Here is a 21,644-nt window from a genome sequence, read left to right as displayed (position 1 = left end):
TCTATTGTCTTTCCACGTGATCTATCGTCTTTTCACGTGATCTATTTTCTTGTCACATGTGTCATTGTCTCGCGAATAAATGAAAACGTGAAAGCTAGGAGAATACTGATAAGCTGTTAAGTTTTTCGACCTTCCCGGACGGTGGAATCACGCTCACCGAGCCACTTCGGCTTATCTGCCAAAAATGTGTGCCAAAAACACACTACGGATTTGGTGCGCCAATGTTCCAACATCTGCACATTGGCATCCACCAAGAACCGCTAATTTTTTTTCTTCAGTTTTTTTTTTTTAGTCTTTTTTCGGAATAACTGCATTTTCCGACATTATAATCTTGGTTTTAGTGATTGATGCACAAGTGTGCAAAGCCATTCTTACAATTCATGCTGGCACGTTTTTGTGTGTTTGGTTGCTATTTTTATTGCTTTGTCATCGTTGTCATACATTTGTACCGTGTACAACTGTCGAGCAATTAGATTCATTCATATTTATGACCCAATACAAGTCCCGATCGCCGAGACCTCAAGCTAAAAAAGGTGACTGATTTTCGGCCGGCAAGCAACTTTCTAATGTACTGCACCTTAGAAAGTTGCTTGCCGGCCAAAAATCAGTCATCTTTTTTAGCTTGAGGTCTCTTCAAGACCTACACACATACCAAATTATTATAATATCAAGACAATCCATCTAAGCATTATGGAGTCATTGTGGTCCCACATTATGTCAAAATATATCCCTCTTTGCGAAGGTAGGGCCCGTTTACGCTTGTGCGTTTATTCAAGTCCATGTCAGCCCCGGTATTCATATCATTGATTCCGGTATTGTGATATGTTTAATATTTGTCATTGATTCCCTTTATATATACATCCTATACAGCATCGGCAGATACTTCCTTCACAAATGCAGCACATGATGTGAGGACCTTAGCTTGGCTTGGAACAAAGCAATCAGCTGTCAGATGCTCAGAGTACCTCAGGCTCCTTCGGTAAGGCTTAAGTCCATCATCGGTACACTTCAATGTTAGCTGAGACAGGCATGATGGATACCCATTGTCCCTTGTTTTTTGTTAGCTGCTGTGATGAAACGAAGCCCATCACAGCAAGGAGGTTATATAGTCTATATAACCTCCTTGATCACAGTTATGTCAAAATAATGTGACATGTTACTTTTAAAAATACTAAGTATGTGAATTGATATTTATTCATCATTTGGTTTTATCATATAGGAACTGGTTCATCACAAGATGAACTCCAAGCTGAGTCCAACATGCTAGATACAGAAGAAATCAGCCTTGCCTGTACCTTACCAAGAGTGCATGGAAGAAGTGAACTCAGATGTAGTCATAGAATGGGGAGAGGACGATTATACACATGCAGTTCCACGGCATATACTACTTACGTGTAAAATGTGGCGTGTCATCATGGGAGTTTTTCAGACAGTATAATGTTACTTTGAAGTTTCTATTTTCAACCTCTGTATTTGAAATTATTTGTATCTGATATCTTTTAGACGAAGAACTGGCCACAAATAAGGCTTTCATTACTTTAGTAGAATATGTAGAACATGTAGAAATTTTTGGTCCAAGTGCACTATACGGCAGTAAATATTACCACCATGATGTGATGGTTGTTAATTGTAATACATTTTATAACAATTGTGCTTACACAACCCCAATTTACCGACATTAACCTGCATATGCAGAGGTGCTTTGAGTATGTGGATGTCCCTCGACCTGTCTTAAACGGAATGGATTATTTAGCCACATAGAACTTCCGTATTGTATTTGATAGTTTTTGAACTTAGAAATGCATATATGTTGAAATATGAAATGATGTTACATTCAGGCTTTCCCAAAACTTCCTGTCATTGAATAATAATGTTTTGGGTATCGTTAAATTAAGAATGCACGCGTATTTATGAATAATCAACCATTCTATCAAACTTTGTGTGTTTGATTTGTACATATTCGTGGCAAACACAAACATATTCAGAGTCACAATATGTCAAAGATTGTAGAAAGTCTGTATGTTGGATCAGTCTGTATCCGTGGCAAATACATACTGTACGTATCTGTCAGCATCTTGGGCAATTTCGTGCAATGTACGGCCCCATATCCATCGAAAATTCCTATTTTTGTATTCCTCCGGATCTGAGGTTCCGGATCACAGTCCGCTTGTATCCGTCAGTATCCGCAATTTTCTTTTAAAAAATACAGAAAACTTCCTGTACGTATCCGTCAGGATCTCTGGCATTTCCGTACAGTGTACGGCTCCGTATCCGTCGAAAATACCTCATTTTCGGATTCCTCCGGAAATATTCCCAAACCGGTGCGGAAATTTTCGGATCCGTTAGGTTGGATTCGTCAGTATCCGTCAGTATCCGCCAAAAATACAGAAAAATCCCTGTACGCATCCGTCAGGATCTGTGGCATTTCCGTACAGTGTACGGCTCCGTATTCGTCGAAAATACCTTACTTTCGGATTCTTCCGGAAATATTCCATATCCCAGTGCGCATTTAGTCGGATCCGTCAGGTTGGATCCGCCTGTATCCGTCAGTATCCGCCAAAAATACAGAACATTTCCTGTTCGTATCCGTCAGGATCGGTGGCATTTCCGTGCAGTGTACGGCTCCGTATTCGTCGAAAATACCTTACTTTCGGATTCTTCCGGAAATATTCCATATACCGGTGCGGAAATTGTCGGATATCTTACACGAATCCGCATGTATCCGTCAGTATCCGACAAAAATACAGAAAAATACCGGTACGTATACGCCGGGAAACGAGGCCATTTCGTGCAGTGCTTCTTTCTTAAGGTCATACTTGTGCAATGGTGGAGAACATGATCAATTGATATGATTTATAATCAATGAGAATCGCTCATAATAGATCAGTCATAAAGGTTAAAATCATTTGGCGAAGATATGAGGTCGTGGAGCTCTAGTTCCCACTGTGAGTGTTTTAAAACCTAGAGTTAGGCAGAGTTTGTGCGGTACCTTGATTTACACGCCGTAACAAGCTCTGATAGGATTTTGATTACCTCCTATGTCAACAACTATGCCAAGCAAGATTGTGTGTGTCTGACATGGATGCATTGGTTGCTTGGATTTTACAAAGCTCTTAGCTGTGCTTTGTGACCGTATTAGAGACCAAAATTGCATTTGTGTGACCCTTGATATCATAATTAAAATATGATGCAAGATGTAAAAGGTACGATTTTAAAACACAACAAAGAACACAAAACGCAACAAAATCTCTCTTTATCTATGAAATTGATTGTGCGATCTGTCAAATCTTTGGGCGATCAGCAGTCGACATGTACGTTTGGTCGCAGAAACTTCGGGTCTGGAAATGACCTGTGACTGACGTGTGTGTGTGTGCGTTTTGAGTGGATACCATTCACAACATACAATCGACTAGCAGGATGTTTAGGGAAACTGCCACTCACGTGATGTGAACTTATAGGTAAGTTAACGACGTTCTGTAGGACGCGTTGCGTGTACGCCGTGTTTTAACAAGGCTATTCAGCGAAGTTCAAGCTAGCTGCCTTCCACACGTCGAGCAATCGCCACAATGGGTCTTTCAACGGTCATATTTCTTTGCCTTCTTCCATCCCTCATGCTGAAATGCAAAGGTGAATATTGTTTCTGTACAATTTGGCGTATTATTCTCGTAAACAAAATGTTGATGTGCTAGAATTATTGAACTTATACTGTGTCAACGGGTAGTGACGTAACAACCAGAGGGTACCACGCTAGACGTAAGTTAGAAAAATGAATAAATTTAGGCCAATATAGGCGTTAAGGCCAATATATTGAGTATGCGATGTATATTGTGCGATAAACCCTATTGTGTTCAAGTAACATTGCCGATTGAAGAATTATGATTGACTACCTGTAACAGGTGAGACAGTTACCTTTAGGCACTTACAAGTTTATACAAGGTCCGTGTGCAGTTTGATGTCGAACACTGGTTGCCGAAACTTAGATTTTGCCAAGCTGTTCGGAAATCCTCTGTCACGCATACGGCTACAACCCTGGCCCCCTTCAAGAGACTCTTAAAGTTACAGAATTTAGATAGTCGAAGGGCCAACGCTCTAGAACACGCTTATTTTGTTAAAACGCTAAAACGACGTAACGCGCCCCTCCCGTGAAAATACCCTCAAGTAGGCTCTACTTTAACACTCCTAGCAGAAAGTTGGTTGACTGCAGGTCCATGAAATTTGGCGTGCTTAAAAAACAAGCATTGGTGCGCCCACCGGTAGCCAACTTATTGGTGTTAAATGAGTCATACTATAAAAAATTATCCACTGAACATTGCGTATTTTACGCCATTTTTGATGGCTTGCAGCAGGTATTTAGCGTTCATGAATATTCTTGAAAATCTCTGTGCTGATTTTCAGAAACCTTACCTTTCATTTGATATATAGTTTATTGTTTATTTGAAAACAGGGGAGCGCAGAAATTATAGAAATGACTAACGGACACGAACCATATACCAACTCTCACTGTTAACGTTATGTACTTTTTACTATGCATGTACATGTGTGATGATAAGTGTAGAGATTTATTAGGACATCATGTAAACTGTATCTTTGTTATATATTTTGCCTGACCCTTACCTCTTCCCTCATGACCTGAATAAAAAGCGACCTGCATGCCAAAATGAGCTTTTCATGAATAAACAAAGGTTTTAACAAAAAAATACACTCTTGACGACCTTCGGCTTATTCGTTGCTCGCAAAAAGGTTGCCAAATTTAGCCATCTCCAGAGACACCTGAAAATCTACCCCATCACATTGGACAGGAGTGGGGACCTGCGATTGGGCTAAATTTGATCACATCTGATGGCATATACATGTACAATTGTTACCATTTCTTAAAACCATTTACTTACTATCATTTTTAACGATACTATCAGTTAAATAATGATGTTTATTTGTGTATGTTTGTATCAATTTATTGTAATATCACAATCATATATACTGTTGTCATTGATAAGTTCCTTTATACTATGACACGATTTTAAAGTGATTATCTTCGCCGAGAACTCGGCGAAGATTATATTTTCGGTTAATCCAGCTGTTGGTGGGTCTGTATGTATGTCAAGAGCATAACTTGAGAAACCTTTGATGGATTTTCATGATTTTCAGTAGGTATGTAGTGGTTGTGCAAAGGAAGGTCAAGTTCGAAAATGGTTTACCTGGCATTCTCCAACAGTACTGCAGCGGACTTTGCATTTTTCAATTGGCTGCCACCGTGCTACTTTTTACCTTTCATAGTTATCTTATTACATCAAAGGCTAAAAGTAAACTATTACCATGTACAGGTGAGACGGTTCGTTTGGCGACATTGGAGGGATTCAGCTTCTACAAAGTTCGCGTCAGCGGCCCCGTGACCAACGCCAACGTGAGGGCCACGTGTGAGGCGGCGGGGCTGGGCTTCCCCTGTCACTACCGCCACGAGACGGCGTGCGGCATCAGTCTCTACTGGTCGCCAGCCTGCACCGGGATCGTCTTCAGGTAGTGCGAGTGGTTAATAAATGCTTTGGTCCCAATTGCACCGGTGCCCGCCGGGGGTGTAGTCCCGCGACAACTTTATAGTCGTAAAATTGCCGAACGACGTGTGCTGGGACTACCAAAATTGGTGAATTTTCCTAGAATTTAGTTGGCAACAATTTCAAAATGCCCGCTTTAGCGGTCTTGCATCTGGACCGTGATTTCGATCCCGGCTGTGTCGCTCACCCGGCATGCACACCGCAGTACTGGAAAAGGTCACAGTCCGATCCTTAGGACAGGACGTAAAGGCGTTGTCCACTGTTCATTGTGCTTGTCGAAAAGAGCTAACGGAATTTCCCCGGCACAATTAACCTGTAAATACTGTTCATTATCTTCTCTGTCACGAACAGTGAAAGAATAACTTTTCAGTAAGCTAAATTGGATCGATATCACCCTCTCTTTTTTCTCAGCAAAGACGACGATTTCACCTGCACCACCGTCCAATTCCTGTCGTACGCCCTGTGCGGAACCGCCGCCTCGTACCGCTGCCCCCCGCTGGACCACACGTTCGTGTACATCCCCCTGTCCGTTCACAACGACAGCGCCTGGGGGACCGACGTCGGCGCCGCCGCCTGGCCTGTCAACGGGGCCGACTACTCCGATATGTTCGCCCTGTGCGTAGGTAACTATCTGCATTCTATTACATTGTACAAGCTTTGATCATGTACCACACTTTCGTGTACATCCCCCTGTCCGTGCACAAGGACAGCGCCTGGGGGACCGACGTCGGCGCCGCCGCCTGGCCTGTTAACGGGGTCGACTACTCCGACATGTTCGCCCTGTGTGTAGGTAACTACTGGCATTTTACTACAAACATTGTATACAGGTTTTTCATTGACGTCACAGCATGATAATTCGAATCCCGCCTCGGCGACCATGATGTAACTGGATTTGAAAAGCAGCATTTTATCGTGTTCAAGAGACGTACACTCCAACCCAACAAGGCAACATGGCGCAAATAAAAAGCCTTTATACAGATCACCATTTGGTGAATATGAGCAGTACATCGGGACGTTCAGATCAGTATTGTAGAATAAGCCGGCACATGCGCACGAACAAAAAGGTGTATGTAATTGCAGAAGCTGATCCGTGTAGCAGCGCCCCCTGTGCACATAATGGGACCTGCATCTCAGTTGTCAACATCGGCTTCATCTGCCAGTGTCCGGCCGGAAGGACTGGGGACAGATGCGAACTCGGTACGTTTATTATATATCTATATCGCCTTAAACACCTCATTGATCATAGATACGATCTTCAAGTTAATTACTCCGACTCCTTACCTTTGCATGCAATAAGCTAGTTCGGAGTTGCTACTACGCATGTGCAGTGTCAAAGGTGAAGGCCCCCGCGACGAAAACAGCGCTCGCCTACACATTGTCTCGATTTGCATAACAAGGCCCAGACGGGTCTTGTTTCCGTCGCGGGGGCCTTCACCTTTGACACTGCACATGCGTAGTAGCAACTCCGAACTAGCTTATTACTTTCCCAGCCCTAATATGATCACTTGTCTTAGAATATCCTTTTTTAAAGCGAATGGAAGGTAATATGTCAAAGGTTAAGGTCCACAACTTTTTAAACAGTGCTTGTACATCTTTAGACCATGGTTTATATATATAGTGTTTTGTTTATGTCTCCGGTGCTTTCAAATTTGACATATTACCCACAATGCATCTCGCTGCTCATGCGCAGTTCAAATCGTGAACCGGCTTATAAAGCTTGTGTTGCTTCACAAACCATCTGTAAGCCCACTCGTAATTTCGAGTACGCATGTACAGTGCCAAAGGTGAAGACGTTAACAAACCCCGTCTGGACGTTGTTATGCAAATGCAAATGGTAGAGACGAGAACTGTTTACAAGCCAGGGGCTTCGACATTGCACATGCGTACTCGAAAATAACGAGTGGGCTTGTTTTGCAGAGGTTAGCGAGTGCGCCAGCGGTCCTTGCGGCTCCGATGGCACGTGTTCTGATGACGTGAACGGTTACACGTGTACCTGCCCACCTGGGATAACCGGACAAAACTGCGAAATAGGTTCGTGAAGATACATATGGTGTGCATATCAGCAGAGCCTTCTTAACTGTTAGAAGGGCTGACCCTTTTGTAATAGCCTTTAGCTGGTTGGATAGCCCTGGCTGTACTCTTTCTACAGCCGAATAGATAAATCAAATCAACTGTTAGACGTACTTAAGCACTAGCAATTGCATGCACATGAATGGAGGAAACTTTCTATCATGACTCATCTGTTCAACCTGTCATGAATTCTGTGAAAAATGCATTCTTTGGGGGTATTGGTGTAACGCGATGTTTTGTTCTTTCTCATCCTTTGTAGACATCGACAACTGTGCGAGCGATCCCTGTCCATTTGATGGTCAAGTTTGTGTGGACTTTACAGACGCCTACGCCTGCATTTGTCCGCCTGGCACAGGCAGCTGTGCAACAGGTGAGCTTTTTATTTTACTTTATTTCGTTTCATTTCATTTTATCTTATTCTATTAAACCTGCAACACAGCAATACAAAGTTCACCCAGACAGCGTTACTGATGTAGGCTGGAACATTGACATACAAATTCAATGCTTTGGTACAAAGGATGATCGATGTATTCGTATATAAGCTACTTCACGGTTTAAACTGAGCATGCGCGAGGTCAAAGGTGAAGGCCCGCAACTTGTTAAAGGTTCTTGTCTATACCATCCTTGATACCATGTCCAGACGTGTTTTTGTTCATATCTCAGAGTCCTTGACACATTATCCACATTGCTATTACACTGCTCACGCACAGCTTAAACCATGACCTAGTTTCTTATCTTGTCATCGGGAAAGATATACGGATATTCATGTGAGATGTGCGTACAGAAATTAATCTCCATTTTGATCTGCCAAGCTATACTCCTTTTAACACTTTACGTCTTTTAGGCTCTGTCAATATATTCTGTCTATACGCACCATACCTATGGATGACCGAAACGTCTGGAAAGAGACGTTGAACTTAGTTCAGGCAGCACACCCGGAATGATGATGATGATGATGTAACGTTACATACCAATTTTTGAAGTTACGACAGAAATAATGAAGAATACAGCTACAAATCGGTACCGATGTCATTTTCATTTCATAAGATCTAAACTATTTTGAATTAAGAAATCATAAAGGTCCAAGGGGCTCATACATATAAACAGGAAAGGAAAATGACATGCTTTTGATTTGCAAACTTGCCCCTCTAGATTTCGTTTTCCACAATGTGGTGGAGCAAGATAAGTGCTACCATTTCTCGAAGTTCCCCTGGACCCACCAAGACGCCGTCGCAAACTGTGCCGAGATAGGAGGTCAACAACCGGACATGAAGGAACCCCGTGAACACCAGTGGATCGTCGAGTACCTTCAGACGGAGATCGGCACGTCCTCCTGGACGGCACTGAAAACCCCGCCGCCGTCTCTGGTCCAGAGCTATGCTTCTGCACCGTTTGGTGAGATATTTCTAGTATTAGCTAGGCCTAGGCTTTAGCTATATGGTATCTGTACTGTATGTAACGTAGCTTTATGATTGGTTATTATTGTTAATGTGTAACTAGTTGTAGTTTGTGTTTTTATGTTGTGAAACCGGGGGTACCTGAAAAACAGGCTTGCCTGAGTGTATTTTTTTTTGTCTCAATAAAAATAGATGAATGAAAATAGACTGGCTCAGCGTTTAAATCGCTAGCATCTTCCACTGGACGGGCTTAAAATCCCCGCCAACTGTATAGCCGGTATAAGAACCCTTCGGCGTAACACGCACACACATCGCGTCAGCTTTGCATATACTCGTCTAGTAATCTACTACTGAAGGGTAGAGATTGCGATCTTTCAGAATAGAGGTCAAATGCATACCCGATACTTTTTGTAAACCGTACCGTTATGCATAGTAGCCATTATCTCTCTTATTTGCAACTGAATCGTGAAGTGAAGTCATATTGTTGTATTCCAGCCCAGCCCCAATGGATTGTACCCGACGTCTATGGCCCGTTCGACTTATGTGTAATGCTGGACAGCACGAACAACTATACAGGGAAGTACGTCGCGTGTACTGAACGTTATGGCTTCATCTGCACGACTGGTGAGTTGGATAATGGTCATGTCTATGCTTCTTTGATATACTTTCAGGGTGTCTTTTGTTAGCGATGCATCCGTTTGTTAGCCCTTCTGAATGTACTTCGGGGATCAATAACTCGTTGCATCCTTTTAGATGACGACCACCTTTTAAAAGTTTAGATTATACTATATTGTGAACACGAAACAATGTTATCTACACATAAACTTTGTTCATCAACTGTAGAGTTGTTAGTGTGCGTAGTGGTTAATGACCCTGCCACTGGACCAAATAGTCGCTCATCCGACTTTTACCCTACTGGAAAAGGTCACAGTCCTATAATATGTACAGAATGTTTAGCCACTGTCCACTGCCCATTGAACTTGTCGTAAAGAGCTAGGGGATAAAGAGCCCCGGTACAATGAGCCTGTAAATACTGCAGTGCCTTGTCGTCTCTGTCGTGACCAGAGTAAAAGTATTTTAATTTAAGCTAAACCGGTTTGAGATGACTTTCTCTTTTGAGATGACTCTCACTTTTCATTATTTTCCCTGTGCCCAGCCGCGGCACCCTGCAGCCCAAACGTGTGTCAGAATGGCGGGAACTGCACATTCTGCTTCTCAGGTTTCGGCGCCTACAGCAGTTTCGGAAGCTTCTTCCAGTGCGCCTGCCCATCCGGATACACGGGGACATTCTGCGATGCAGGTAAGCCGTGCTTTCTTGTGATTATAATTGATTATTAAAGATAAACATAAAGCGTTCGCTTAAGACTTTCGATGGGAAATATGAAAGGAAAACGTCTGTGCAAATCATCGCAACATTGAGAACAACCGCAGGGCATTTCTACAGTTGGACCCGCGGCACGCTGGCGGCGTCGCTGTGTCCTAAAATGGACTTGTGTTACCCTTGACTTTATGATGGGAATATCATTCAAAACGTATATACAAGTATGACCAGAAAGACAACAAAACACAAAAAGCTTTAAAAAGATTCGTTTCTTGTCGATGGAATTCGTTGAGTGCTGTCAATTCGATCTGCCGCAGGGACGCCGCCAGCGTGCCGCGGGTCCAGTGAGAGGGGGGCTTTATGTGGTACGACTGTGTGACAGCAGATGGATATGTTGTATGTCTAAGTACGTCCCCTCGCAAGTGCGAACCTTTCGAGATTATACATGTAAGTCAGGGCAGACATTGCTATCTGGCAGATCTCGATCGGAGTCACCGTCGAGAGAAACTCCGATCAGGATGCTTGGAATGCGTTAGGATGGTCTTCTATTAAGAAATCCTAAATTTCAAGTCAATTCAGTGATTTTAACTGACATGAATCAAAGTTCAGAAGCTATGAGGGTCGTTTTAGGCAACGTCTTTGAATCTGCAGACTTCGTTCGAAATCTCTACCGACAGAATTGGCGATTCTTCAGATTGCAATTCCTACCTGGATCATACATGCGCTTCTATTTCCTGCAGACATTGACGAGTGCCTGTCCTCCCCGTGCCAACATGGCGGCACTTGCCACGACCAGATCGACTCCTACAGCTGCCAGTGCGGGCTCGGATACGCTGGGGACTCCTGTGAGATCGGTAGGATTCCAAATATCATCATTTCATCTCATCTCCGTTTCCACGAACGGACATTCCACAATAAGCCCCTTCACAGTTTGAACTGCGCATGAGCAGTGTAATGCATTATAGGTAGTATAACATGTTGAAGGCCCTTGAGACAAACAAAATTAATATAAATTTACAGGGAAACCTACATAAGTGACAACCTTTACATAAGGACCAACTAGTCAATGAAGAAGACCTTAATTAAACGACGATTGTAACTGGTATAATGTATGGCAAATTACTCATATGACAGTTGAACTATTGCTAATGTGACCACTTTCGGTGGTCCCTTAGATGTCATTTTCACAAGAATAAAGAACCCTGTCCATAGCATAACCAGTCCACATAAGACAAGATTTTATCGGTCCCCTGAGTGGTCTCCTTGTGCAGGTTTGACTGTGCGTACTGTCACTATCTCCACAGACCAAGACCTGTGCGCCATTTATCCCTGCCCCGACCCACTGGTGTGTGTGGAAACAGGCGACTTCATCTCCTGCCATCGTAAGTACGAACTGTAGCAAAGTCCTGATAGCTTTTTTAACCTCATTCGTGGCGTATAAGGGCCGAGTGGCTAGGCCAGAGGTCGACAAGTCACTGATTCGATTCCTGGCAATCCTGATCAGATGTTGCGTCCTTGGGAAAGACACTTTACACGTCTTTCCTCACTACTTCCAGGTGTCAAAATGGGTACCTAGCTTCGGTTGAGGATGTAAAAGGCGGTGGAAGAGGGATGGGCTCCGTTTAAAAGACTTGGAAATGGTCTTGAGACGGCTTGAAAATGGTCTTGAGAAGCTTGCTTGCCGCGTCGCTTTGAACCCACTTTCTTCACTACCTTTCCTCTCCTGCAGTTCCCCACCCCATGGCGCGACTGGCGCCTGCTCGCTGCGGCCCATCGTCCTGCCCTACCGGCTGGACCTGTCAGGAGGCGGGAAGAGACGCCTACTCCTGCATCCCATGAGCGTCACATCAGACTCACATGTAATCTAGCGCATATTAGATATGTGTAAGCAAATGTTTGTCAGTAGAGGGCTCCTGTATATTGAAATTTGTGAGTAAGTAGAGGGTCCCTGCATATTGAAATTTGTGAGTAAGTAGAGGGCTCCTGCATATTGAAATTTGTGAGTGAGTAGAGGGCTCCTGCATATTGAAATTTGTGAGTAAGTAGAGGGCTCCTGCATATTGAAATTTGTGAGTAAGTAGAGGGTCCCTGCATATTGAAATTTGTGAGTAAGTAGAGGGCTCCTGCATATTGAAATTTGTGAGTGAGTAGAGGGCTCCTGCATATTGAAATTTGTGAGTAAGTAGAGGGCTCCTGCATATTGAAATTTGTGAGTAAGTAGAGGGCTCCTGCATATTGAAACGTTTGTGTAAGTAGAGGGCTCCTGCATATTGAAACGTTTGTGTAAGTAGAGGGCTCCCTAGCTTTCTGAGAAATGTACTTGGCACATGGCAAGTGTGTATGACTAATCATAAAAATTTTTGTGCAAGGCGGTGTCGCACAAAAATCAAGATCAACAAGACCGGTACCGGAAAAACAACTGTAAACGTTCACAGGAGTTAGTTGCCCGTAAAAGTTCAAATCGTAAAGTTATCAAATCTGATTAGGATATCTGAATGAAACAAACGGACTCACTTTAAATTCAATTGCTCTGTTAAGGATTTAGCCTGACATACACCTGCAGTCTGAAGCATCCCTACACAAGCAATGGGCTTATCAGTCTTGGAAATCAGTTACTTTGACGCTATAATTCTATTATATATGGGAAATGATGTACTGAATTCCGCAATTCAGCCCTTGGGCTGCAAGGAGAGTTCACTCAGTAAACCAGTCATAATGAGAACGACTTTTTCTCAATGCAATATGCATTTATTTTCTTGAGCGATATAGTTGACATATAAAGAAGTCTGAGGACAGTGATGTTGCATTTGTACTCTTGACTCTGACAACCAGTGCTAGCATAGAAATAGAATAGGTATATTCGTACAGATACTAAAAGAATGTAATAAAAACATTTTGGATCACACCAACCCAATGCAGGACTGGAACACAATAACTCGAAATAGAAAATGCAATATAATGCACTCCAGTTCCTACATGCATATGACTTGTCTAAACTGTGCATACCTGGCCTAGGGGGAGGATTCACTAGCGATCTCACACAGATACATGTTGTTGGAGGTTATCATCAGTTAAGCACAAATCCACTGCTTTGTCCTCATCATCATACTTTTTTTCTTCAAATTTTACTGATCTCCTTGATGAATCAGAAAAGGAAGATTTACCTTAACAAACAAGGCTTAAGCAGGAAGAAAGTCCTACTATGTGGACACAAACTGGCAAACTTTAAACTTCACTGGGAGCATCCAACAATCTTAGTGAGTTGTAGTGGTGGCCTTATTTACTGTGCATAACTTTATCACATTTCTTTTTGGTTTCTCCAGGTAACATCTACTAAGAGGAACACTATCATGAAATGAAAAACACGTCCACAGGGGTTCATATAAATCAGGAAAGAGGGGCATTGCACCCTCTTGTTTCAGCCTAGCACCCCTTTGTCGAATTCAGATTTTAGCTTAATCCCCAGCATACAACCTTCACTCAGCAATTGATTCTTCCATAAATACATATTTTCGCTCCCTCGCCTGTGTGTGCTCCCCCTTATTTACTTTTTCTAGAAAACCCCTGCGTCCAAATCTTAGAGAGCTGTAGAAGTTACTCTCCAAGCAGAGGTTGGTGGGGAACATTGTGATCTGATCATATGTCATGTTTTCTGTCTGCTGGCCCCACCAAAGCAATCTTCACAATCCCCACCAACCTCTGCTAGGACAGTTGTAGTGCTGACATTATACAGCATGTGCGCCCTCTGGGTTTGCTGCAACCTGTGTGTCGGCATGGCTGGTGTTAAGATATAGGTGCATGCGAGCCACTGGTAACATAAGAGGATTCAAATTCCAACGCCTGTCAGGTAGGACAGATATTTCTCTCCAAACACCTTCACACCTGTCATACACGCACACCTGCGTCCGCCAAACGTCTGTGAACTCGTCTGTGTCAATCTCGCCTTCCACCACTGCATGCAGCTTGTTTTCGAGCACAAAGAGAACAACGTTTGAAATGTCAAAAACTGTGTTCAGCCTCCCTGAAAGCTCATGCCACTGGTCTGCCTCTGTGTCGTACACTATCGTCTTGTTGAGGTCATCGCCTGTGTAGAAGCAGCAGAAGATCTCTGTTCCAAGGGCAACTGCACTGTAGATGTCAGGACTGTTGTCTGGTGGGGTTTTCTTGCACCAGTGATCCTCCTTTGGGTCATAACAATGCAGTTCTGTCTCTGTGAGGAGATAGATGTGCTGATTGCAGGACAGTGCCGCAAAGCCTGCCAACCGCCCGTCATGTCCAGGTGTCGAACATGTGTGCCATTTGTTTGTGTGCTGGTTGTATTTCTTCAATACCACCACTGAATATGTCCCAGTCAGGCAAAAAAGATGTCCATTGATTACCATAAGGTAGTCAGATGTCAAATCAGTTGTTTGTACATTTTCTGGTTCCTTACGTACTGTAGACTTTTTTTCCCATTCGTTCCCCACATGGTTGTACTTGAACAGGGAAATCTTTTTGCGGGACTCTGCTACTAGGACGTAGATGTCATTATCACTTGTAACTGTTCCTTCAAATGGAGATATGTTGTAGTCGCACCTGATGTACTTCCCTTCCCCAGGGTTCATCCACAGCACCTCATTACCTTCACGGGGGTCAAATCTATTTCTGTAAAGGGTGAGATACATTCAATGATCAGGACACACCAATTTCATCGTACAGGACGTGATAAGATAATGCTGAACAGGAAGATCAACATGAAAGTTAGAGTGAAAAGTCTTGGTACACACAGTTTCAGGGAGTGAATACAGTCAGGTACAAGTTCCTTCCTAGCTCAAGTTTTTATCTTGTTATCTGGCTGCATTCTTGCTAACAAGTGCCGAGAAAATGAAAAGGTGTGTACTCAAAACTTAATATCACATTTACACCAGTAGAATGATTGTTAGTGAATGCATGAGGCAAGTAGTACAGCTATGAATAGTTTCATCAGATTGGTAAGTCACTGGATACAAATACTCTTTTTACACAACCAAGTGATCTATTCAACCAATGTTTCTGTGAACATCTGTCACCTTCCTCAAGGCAATTCTGACTGGTTCACATTGCACTGCAGTCAAGCCAAAAGCCACGGTAAGAAACTTTTTAGTGCTAGTACTTACTAAGACAAACTACAAGACTCAGTGAAAACAGACTGTGTGTACAATGAGTTGCAACAAGGTATACATTGGGGAGACAGGGAGAACATTTGTCTGCAGACTGGAAGAACACAGGAAAGAGGCTGAGAGCACCAAGATGGGAAGGAATCCCAGAGCACAGAAGAAGGAAGCCAAGAAGGAAGAGAACTTAAACAAATCAGCATTGACAGACAATATCATGAGAAGCAACTGTGCAATGGACTGGGATGGGGCCAAGGTGATAGACAGAGAGGACAATAGACTAACAAGTTGGATTAAGGAGGCCGTATGGATCAGGAAATCCACTCCAGTCATGAACCGTGATGAGGGGGGATATAGACTCAGTCACGTTTGGGACCGCATCCTAGAAATAGATGATAATCCTTGCATTGTTTTTCGCTTGATAGTTGTGTATGTGTTACACTCCTGTACGTTTAGGACTGCATTGCGATGTCGTTCCCTAGGCCTGTGACTGTATATATGTAAATACTTTGCATTTGGGAATGCACCTATGAGCAGCGACACCTGTACTGCAGTGCAATGTGAACCAGTCAGAGTTGCCTTGAGGAAGGTGACAGATGGTCACTGAAGCATCAGTTGAATAAACCAGAAGTGCGTGGAAAGCAGTGGTGGCCCGCATCGTCGACAGATGAAAGCGGCGACGATGATGATGATGATGATGAATAAACCACTTTGTTGTGTAAAAAGAGTATTTTTCTTCAACAAGTAGCACAATCTCCTGGCTCTGGGAATCGAACCTGGGCCACCAGCACACAAACCCAACGCACTTACCACAGAGTAGGCTAAAAGCTCCGGATTGAACCACTCTGTTACATGAGGAACAGCTGTGAAATTGTTAATAAAATTTACGCACATGCAGAGCAAAAACAATTTAAGTCCGCTGTTTTGCTGCAGTTTTCAAACGAAACAAAAAAAACTTCATGTATCTTGATTGCTCATCTTCATGTACAATAAGAAGCCATACTTTTTGGAGGTGAAAACCGAAGTTGCAGGAGTCATCAATGAAATCAAGGAAAATACACTTATTTTAGCGATTAACCAGTGACCTTTAAATTAGCTAAAATTAAGTTAGTTAACAAATCAAGAATTACAGCACCTTCTAGCACAAATCAAAGCCATTTCCATTGTGTCCATTCCAACTCTCCGCTTCAGGTTGGAAGTCTTCACCACGTTCCTGATGGCAGATCTCCCAGGATCCTCCTTGACCAGGGGGTGATCTGAGATGACCAATACCTTGTACGGGGTCAGCAGGTTGAAGCGGATGTGAGGGAGGATGCTGGGTAGATGGTGCAGTCTGTAGAGTATAGGGTAGAGGTGAGTTCAGCTGACTTAGTATCACAGCAGATTCTAACTCAAACTTGTTTTCTTCACATTTAAACCACGACATCTACATTTTGTATCTATGGACCACTGACACCCACCTGTCCTCCCTGCTGTGCTGCACCCATCTCACCACAGCCTCCCACACTGTTGTCTCCTCTTTTACAACCAGCTCATCGTGGCTGATGATCTCAGTCAGCTGATTCACACTCAGGCTGCAGAACTCCTTGCCGGAGGAAACCTGTGAAGGTGCAAAGTTTATTTATCATAATCAATCATCATTCCAGGGTATTTTCACTCCTAGGGGGGACCCCTCCTTTGACTGAGTCGTGTCTTTTCTAAGGCTCACAGTTCTTATCCTTCTACTAGAAGGCTGTCTCTCATCTTGTACAGGGCTGCCCTCTGCATCTCCTAGATCCTCTACTCTCTAGTAGATGTTAAAACTGAACAGTCAACACCATAAAGGAGGATAGCTACAGTGTACAAAGTTTATTAAAGACAGATGAATTTGTAGACTGAACTCTACTCTACTCTACTCTACTCTAGATGAAATTTTCTTAGAGTCACTCCTCAGATGCAAGAAAATTAACAAACTATATTTGGCAATAGTTTTACAATGAGTTTAAGACAAAAAGTCTTTCATTAGAGTGGGGTCTCCAGGGAAATAAAAAAAAATGTTGTGATCTACAATTTTAATGTCAGGCCCACCTCTGCAAAGTTTCTATCGATCCATTGCAGACCACGTTTCCGGACAATGTTCAAGGAGAAGACATCAGCAAACTTATACAGGTCCACACAGGTGGAGCATTCCACGTTCGTGGCCATGTAGCTGCTGCAGGTGTCTCTCACATAGTCCAGTTGGAGGAGGTCGGCTGCCTGGTACAGGAGCTGCACTTTGTCCAGGGACACATGGAGGGTTCCCGAGTAGATGTAACTCAAGATCTCCCCAAACATGCCTGCATCCAAACCCTGTTGGAGGATACAATATGATGTGATAATGTGAAAGCTATAACAGTTCCATATAATAAGTAGCTCTTTGTTAGTTCATATTTTTTCTCATCATCATCTGGTCGTGAAATTGCATCCCTAACGTTGCGTCAATCCTATGTAGGGGATGAGGGTATCGGCGCAGGCGCCTAGACCCCTGGGTGAGAGAGCAAAAATTAAATAGGGCATTAAAACATTGAAATCCTTTGTTGGTGGGATTTTTGGTGAAATCTTGCCTAGTCTGGGGTGGGTACTCCATATTTTAGAATTTGTTGACAAAAACGACCTTTCTCCATCTTTTTGTCTTCTAGACCCCCGCGAGATAGTGGGGTGGTCCCGATCGCGAGTGGGCCCTTTTAAGGCAAATGGACTGACTCAAGTGCTCTCGTTCGGGGGTGTTTCCCCGGAGAATAGCCGTTGATAGATGACAGTCTACAGAACTGGTGAGAATTTGAGGGTAAGTTTTCTTGGTCAGAATCTTTGGTTCCTGAGATAATGACAAATAGTTTCTGTCAACTTCCCCATATTAAAGAATGCATGTATTATTGGCCCAACCTGGAATACCCTGATTTCCCCTACGCGTACCTGCAAAACAACCGTCTTCTGTCGACTTTCCGCCATGTCACTTGTAAACATGGCCCTGAAGTAGGGGCTGGCCGCGGACAGAACAAGTCGATGGCAGGGAAACCGCCGGCCCTCGACTTCAAGGATGACATCCTGAAGCACCCCAGCCTTCTGTAAGTCATCCACAGCTCCAAGGAACCCGTGCAGATGGCCCTTGTCGTGGTAGGAACGAGGACGAACAGCGCTAGCGTGGGGTTCTTGGTCTGCGGCAGCCATGTTGATGACGTTGCACTTCCCCGTACTCTGATTACCCAGATAGTGTAGCTGTATGGTAGATAACCGATATCGAGATCTGTGCCGTCGGGTTGTGTTGGCCGCCATCTTGAATTGTGACGACACGGATCGCCATTTTGTATTTTCAACTATTCACATAACGTCCAAATGCCACAACTATGAAATTGCCATCATTTACCTGTATGGAATGGCAGTAGTTACTCACTAATTATGCAAATTAGGCCAACAATTACATATTTTCTATCTATCAACATCCCTCTCTTCCTCAGTTACAAATGTCACGTTGGAATCATATCATGGAACACAGCCGGGTTTTAGAATTGTCTCATCAATTATGCAAATTAGACTTTGATTTGCATAATTATCGTCCAATCATACAATGTATCACACAAGCTATCTACATACCAAAAATCATGACCATCCAACATGCCCATCTTGAGTTATGGTATTTTCTAATCAATTATGCAAATGAGGTCCTCATTTCATTAGCATAGTTGATATCTGTTGATATTTCTCTCTTTCTCAGATACATATGTCACATGTTTGAGAGTCCTATCATGGAATTCGGCGGCTGAAGAAACTTCTCATTAATTATGCAAATTAGATATTGATTTGCATAATAAGTATCTAATCCTGTACATCATCACTCAAGCTATCTACTCACCAAAATTCATGACCATCCATCAAGCCCTTCTTGAGTTACTAGTATTCCCTTTCAAAGTCTGAAGCAAAACCTGCTCCTGTAGTTTAAAAGAAGCCGCTAGGGGGCCAAAACTTATACAACTTACTCTCTGTCTTAAGAGCTATCTACCACGAAAAAAGGAGGACCAAAGCATGTCCAGAACACAATATATCAAAACAGGAAGTTCCGCTGCAGTACCGTAACATGCCACAAGGGGACCTAAAATCTAATCTTTTCTCTCATGAAGACCCACCCACCTACCAAATATCAAGACAATCCATCCAACCCTTCTCGAGTTATGCTGGTCTTTGCGCCTCTTGTCCAGTGGTGTCCTACCCGGGCACATCTCAGGCCTTATGGTTCCAAGTAACTTGAACCAGATGTGGTAAGTAAGTGACGGAAGCGCAGACCACTACACCACAGGGACATGCATCCTCACTAGAGGGTAATTAACAATTGTTGGTCTGAAAAATTCCAAGAGCGAACGTTCTACAGCCACTCACAATGTTTTCACTAGTGACTAGAGGCTGCGACCAAACATTTGACAGATCACTCAATGAATTTCATAGATATTGAACTTGTCTTTTTACGTATTGCAGTTGTATGGTTTTAAGTCATTCAATGGCCCTCTAGTGCCCTTCTTTGGAACTACAGGTATTGCAGGATGCCAAATAAATGAAAACATACATTTTCATGATTTTGATTGGTATGGAACTCAGGTAGACACATACAAAATGAAAGTCAATTCAAAACCCTTTATTTGCAACTATATGGAAGAAAACACACAAATAGACTAAAACGACAGGGTTAAAGAAAAACATGTGATTTCTTCATATCTAATGTCATACTTTTGACATACATAACTTGCAAGAGGAGGAACATTTGATAGATATAAGTCAGAAATTAGTACCTCATTTGCGTAATGAATCACATAGAAATTAGTGCTATAATACTCTAGCAGTATAAAAAAAGCAATGATATATATAGTGTGTGGACAACCCTATGGGTGCCAACTACCTAAAATACGTAGTAGACATAAAAACTCCACTAACATTGAAAATACTACAAATTAGTATTGCTGGGGTCAATGGGGACTCAAAATGTTAACTTTAAAGGTTAATCATCTCTACTTCTCTCCGTCATTTTCACTAAATTAAAAGAAAGGATTATAAAAGAACTTATAAAAGAACACAAAAATACTACATACTACATGTTTGTGCAGTTGTATATGTTTCGTACAACATAAACATAGAATAAACCTTTCGTAAAGGTTGATTAACATTACAAAGCTCAGTCAACACTTGACACAGAGTCATAGAAGAAAGGTGACATCTGATAATTCCACCTGCTTGAAATTGTCACATATATACTGTTCGACCCTGATATAGAATTCCAGCGGTAATGTTATATGTTCCAGAAGCAGTTACTGTCTCAGTCACCGACCATACTGAGGACAACATGAAGTGTAGACATATTTGGTACATGATAGTCAGACAGATATTCGCCACAGCCATACCGCAGTGCCTTGCCTGCGTACACGATCCGCATTCTATTAAGAGGTTGTTTGTTCCCTTGTGCATGTCTGACCCTCCTGTACAGTTGGTCCACTGTAGCATCCTGGAAAAGAGATATGTATGAGTACGATGATCATGAAACATCACAATATCACAATACATGTATCAAGTACTAGAGGGCCCTAACTTATTGATATGTCATTTCTTTGTCTACTGCTCCATACTATCTTCAGAGGAAAAGATACAAAGCACCGCTGTAGTATCATACCTAGCCTGCTAGAGGGCCCAAAATCTTATCATTTAAACGTTTCATTAAAGGTCACATTGAGACCTACCCACATACCAACAATGAAGACAATCCACCCAGACATTCTCGAGTTACTAGTATCATGTTCACAAACTGACACACAAACTCACACAAACACTCCTGAAGACATAAATCCCCATTCTTCAAGTTGAATCCAAACTGCACTTTGCTTTCATTACTACATGATATTGTGCCAATACAATGTAATGGACTGTTGCTTTAGCCCTTGTTGGGCCACACATTTATTGTGCATGCAGCAGGGGGCTAGTCTTAATGATGCAATCATTTGTAAGATACAGGGGTTCATCCAAATCAGGAAAGAGGGGTGCTGCACCCTCTTGTTTCAGCCCAGCTTCCCCTTGTTGACTTCAGATTTTACCTTAATATCCAGCATACAGCCTTCAGTCAGCAATTGATTCTTCCACAAATACATAGAATTTGCTCTCTTGCCTTTGTGTGCTCCCTCTT

The 21,644-nt window shown here is 42.7% G+C and overlaps 3 protein-coding genes and 1 long non-coding RNA gene across 4 annotated transcripts; 3 read left to right on the top strand and 1 right to left on the bottom strand.

Annotated features, from left to right (window-relative positions):
- The first annotated feature begins 823 nt into the window (after positions 1 to 823).
- On the top strand, positions 824 to 1,935 carry LOC136429771 (uncharacterized). The gene is made up of 2 exons (XR_010754806.1): positions 824 to 979; positions 1,220 to 1,935. It is a non-coding gene; the product is annotated as an uncharacterized lncRNA (long non-coding RNA).
- A 3,251-nt stretch (positions 1,936 to 5,186) lies between these two features.
- LOC136429203 (uncharacterized) lies at positions 5,187 to 6,210 on the top strand. Its single transcript, XM_066419080.1, has 3 exons — positions 5,187 to 5,211; positions 5,322 to 5,514; positions 5,961 to 6,210. The coding sequence occupies exons 1-3, from the start codon at positions 5,187 to 5,189 to the stop codon at positions 6,208 to 6,210; spliced, it is 468 nt and encodes a 155-aa protein (XP_066275177.1).
- A 1,107-nt stretch (positions 6,211 to 7,317) lies between these two features.
- Positions 7,318 to 12,240, top strand: LOC136429202 (fibropellin-1-like). The gene is made up of 8 exons (XM_066419079.1): positions 7,318 to 7,333; positions 7,879 to 7,989; positions 8,772 to 9,014; positions 9,512 to 9,640; positions 10,173 to 10,316; positions 11,078 to 11,191; positions 11,642 to 11,719; positions 12,067 to 12,240. Exons 1-8 carry the CDS (start codon positions 7,318 to 7,320, stop codon positions 12,174 to 12,176), a joined length of 945 nt encoding a protein of 314 aa, XP_066275176.1. The 3' UTR covers positions 12,177 to 12,240.
- Positions 12,241 to 13,078: 838 nt separating this feature from the next.
- On the bottom strand, positions 13,079 to 21,447 carry LOC136429779 (kelch repeat and BTB domain-containing protein 8-like). Its single transcript, XM_066419745.1, has 5 exons — positions 18,401 to 21,447; positions 17,537 to 17,797; positions 16,930 to 17,069; positions 16,605 to 16,802; positions 13,079 to 14,981 (listed from the first exon to the last, which is right to left on the bottom strand). Exons 1-5 carry the CDS (start codon positions 18,758 to 18,760, stop codon positions 14,063 to 14,065), a joined length of 1,878 nt encoding a protein of 625 aa, XP_066275842.1. The 5' UTR covers positions 18,761 to 21,447; the 3' UTR covers positions 13,079 to 14,062.
- Positions 21,448 to 21,644: the final 197 nt, after the last annotated feature.

The sequence above is a fragment of the Branchiostoma lanceolatum genome, chromosome 3, assembly GCF_035083965.1.
Source record: "Branchiostoma lanceolatum isolate klBraLanc5 chromosome 3, klBraLanc5.hap2, whole genome shotgun sequence".
In the NCBI taxonomy this organism is placed as follows: domain Eukaryota; kingdom Metazoa; phylum Chordata; class Leptocardii; order Amphioxiformes; family Branchiostomatidae; genus Branchiostoma; species Branchiostoma lanceolatum.
The sequence above is the reverse complement of the archived record's forward strand: the minus strand, read 5'-3'. Positions and strand labels throughout refer to the sequence as shown.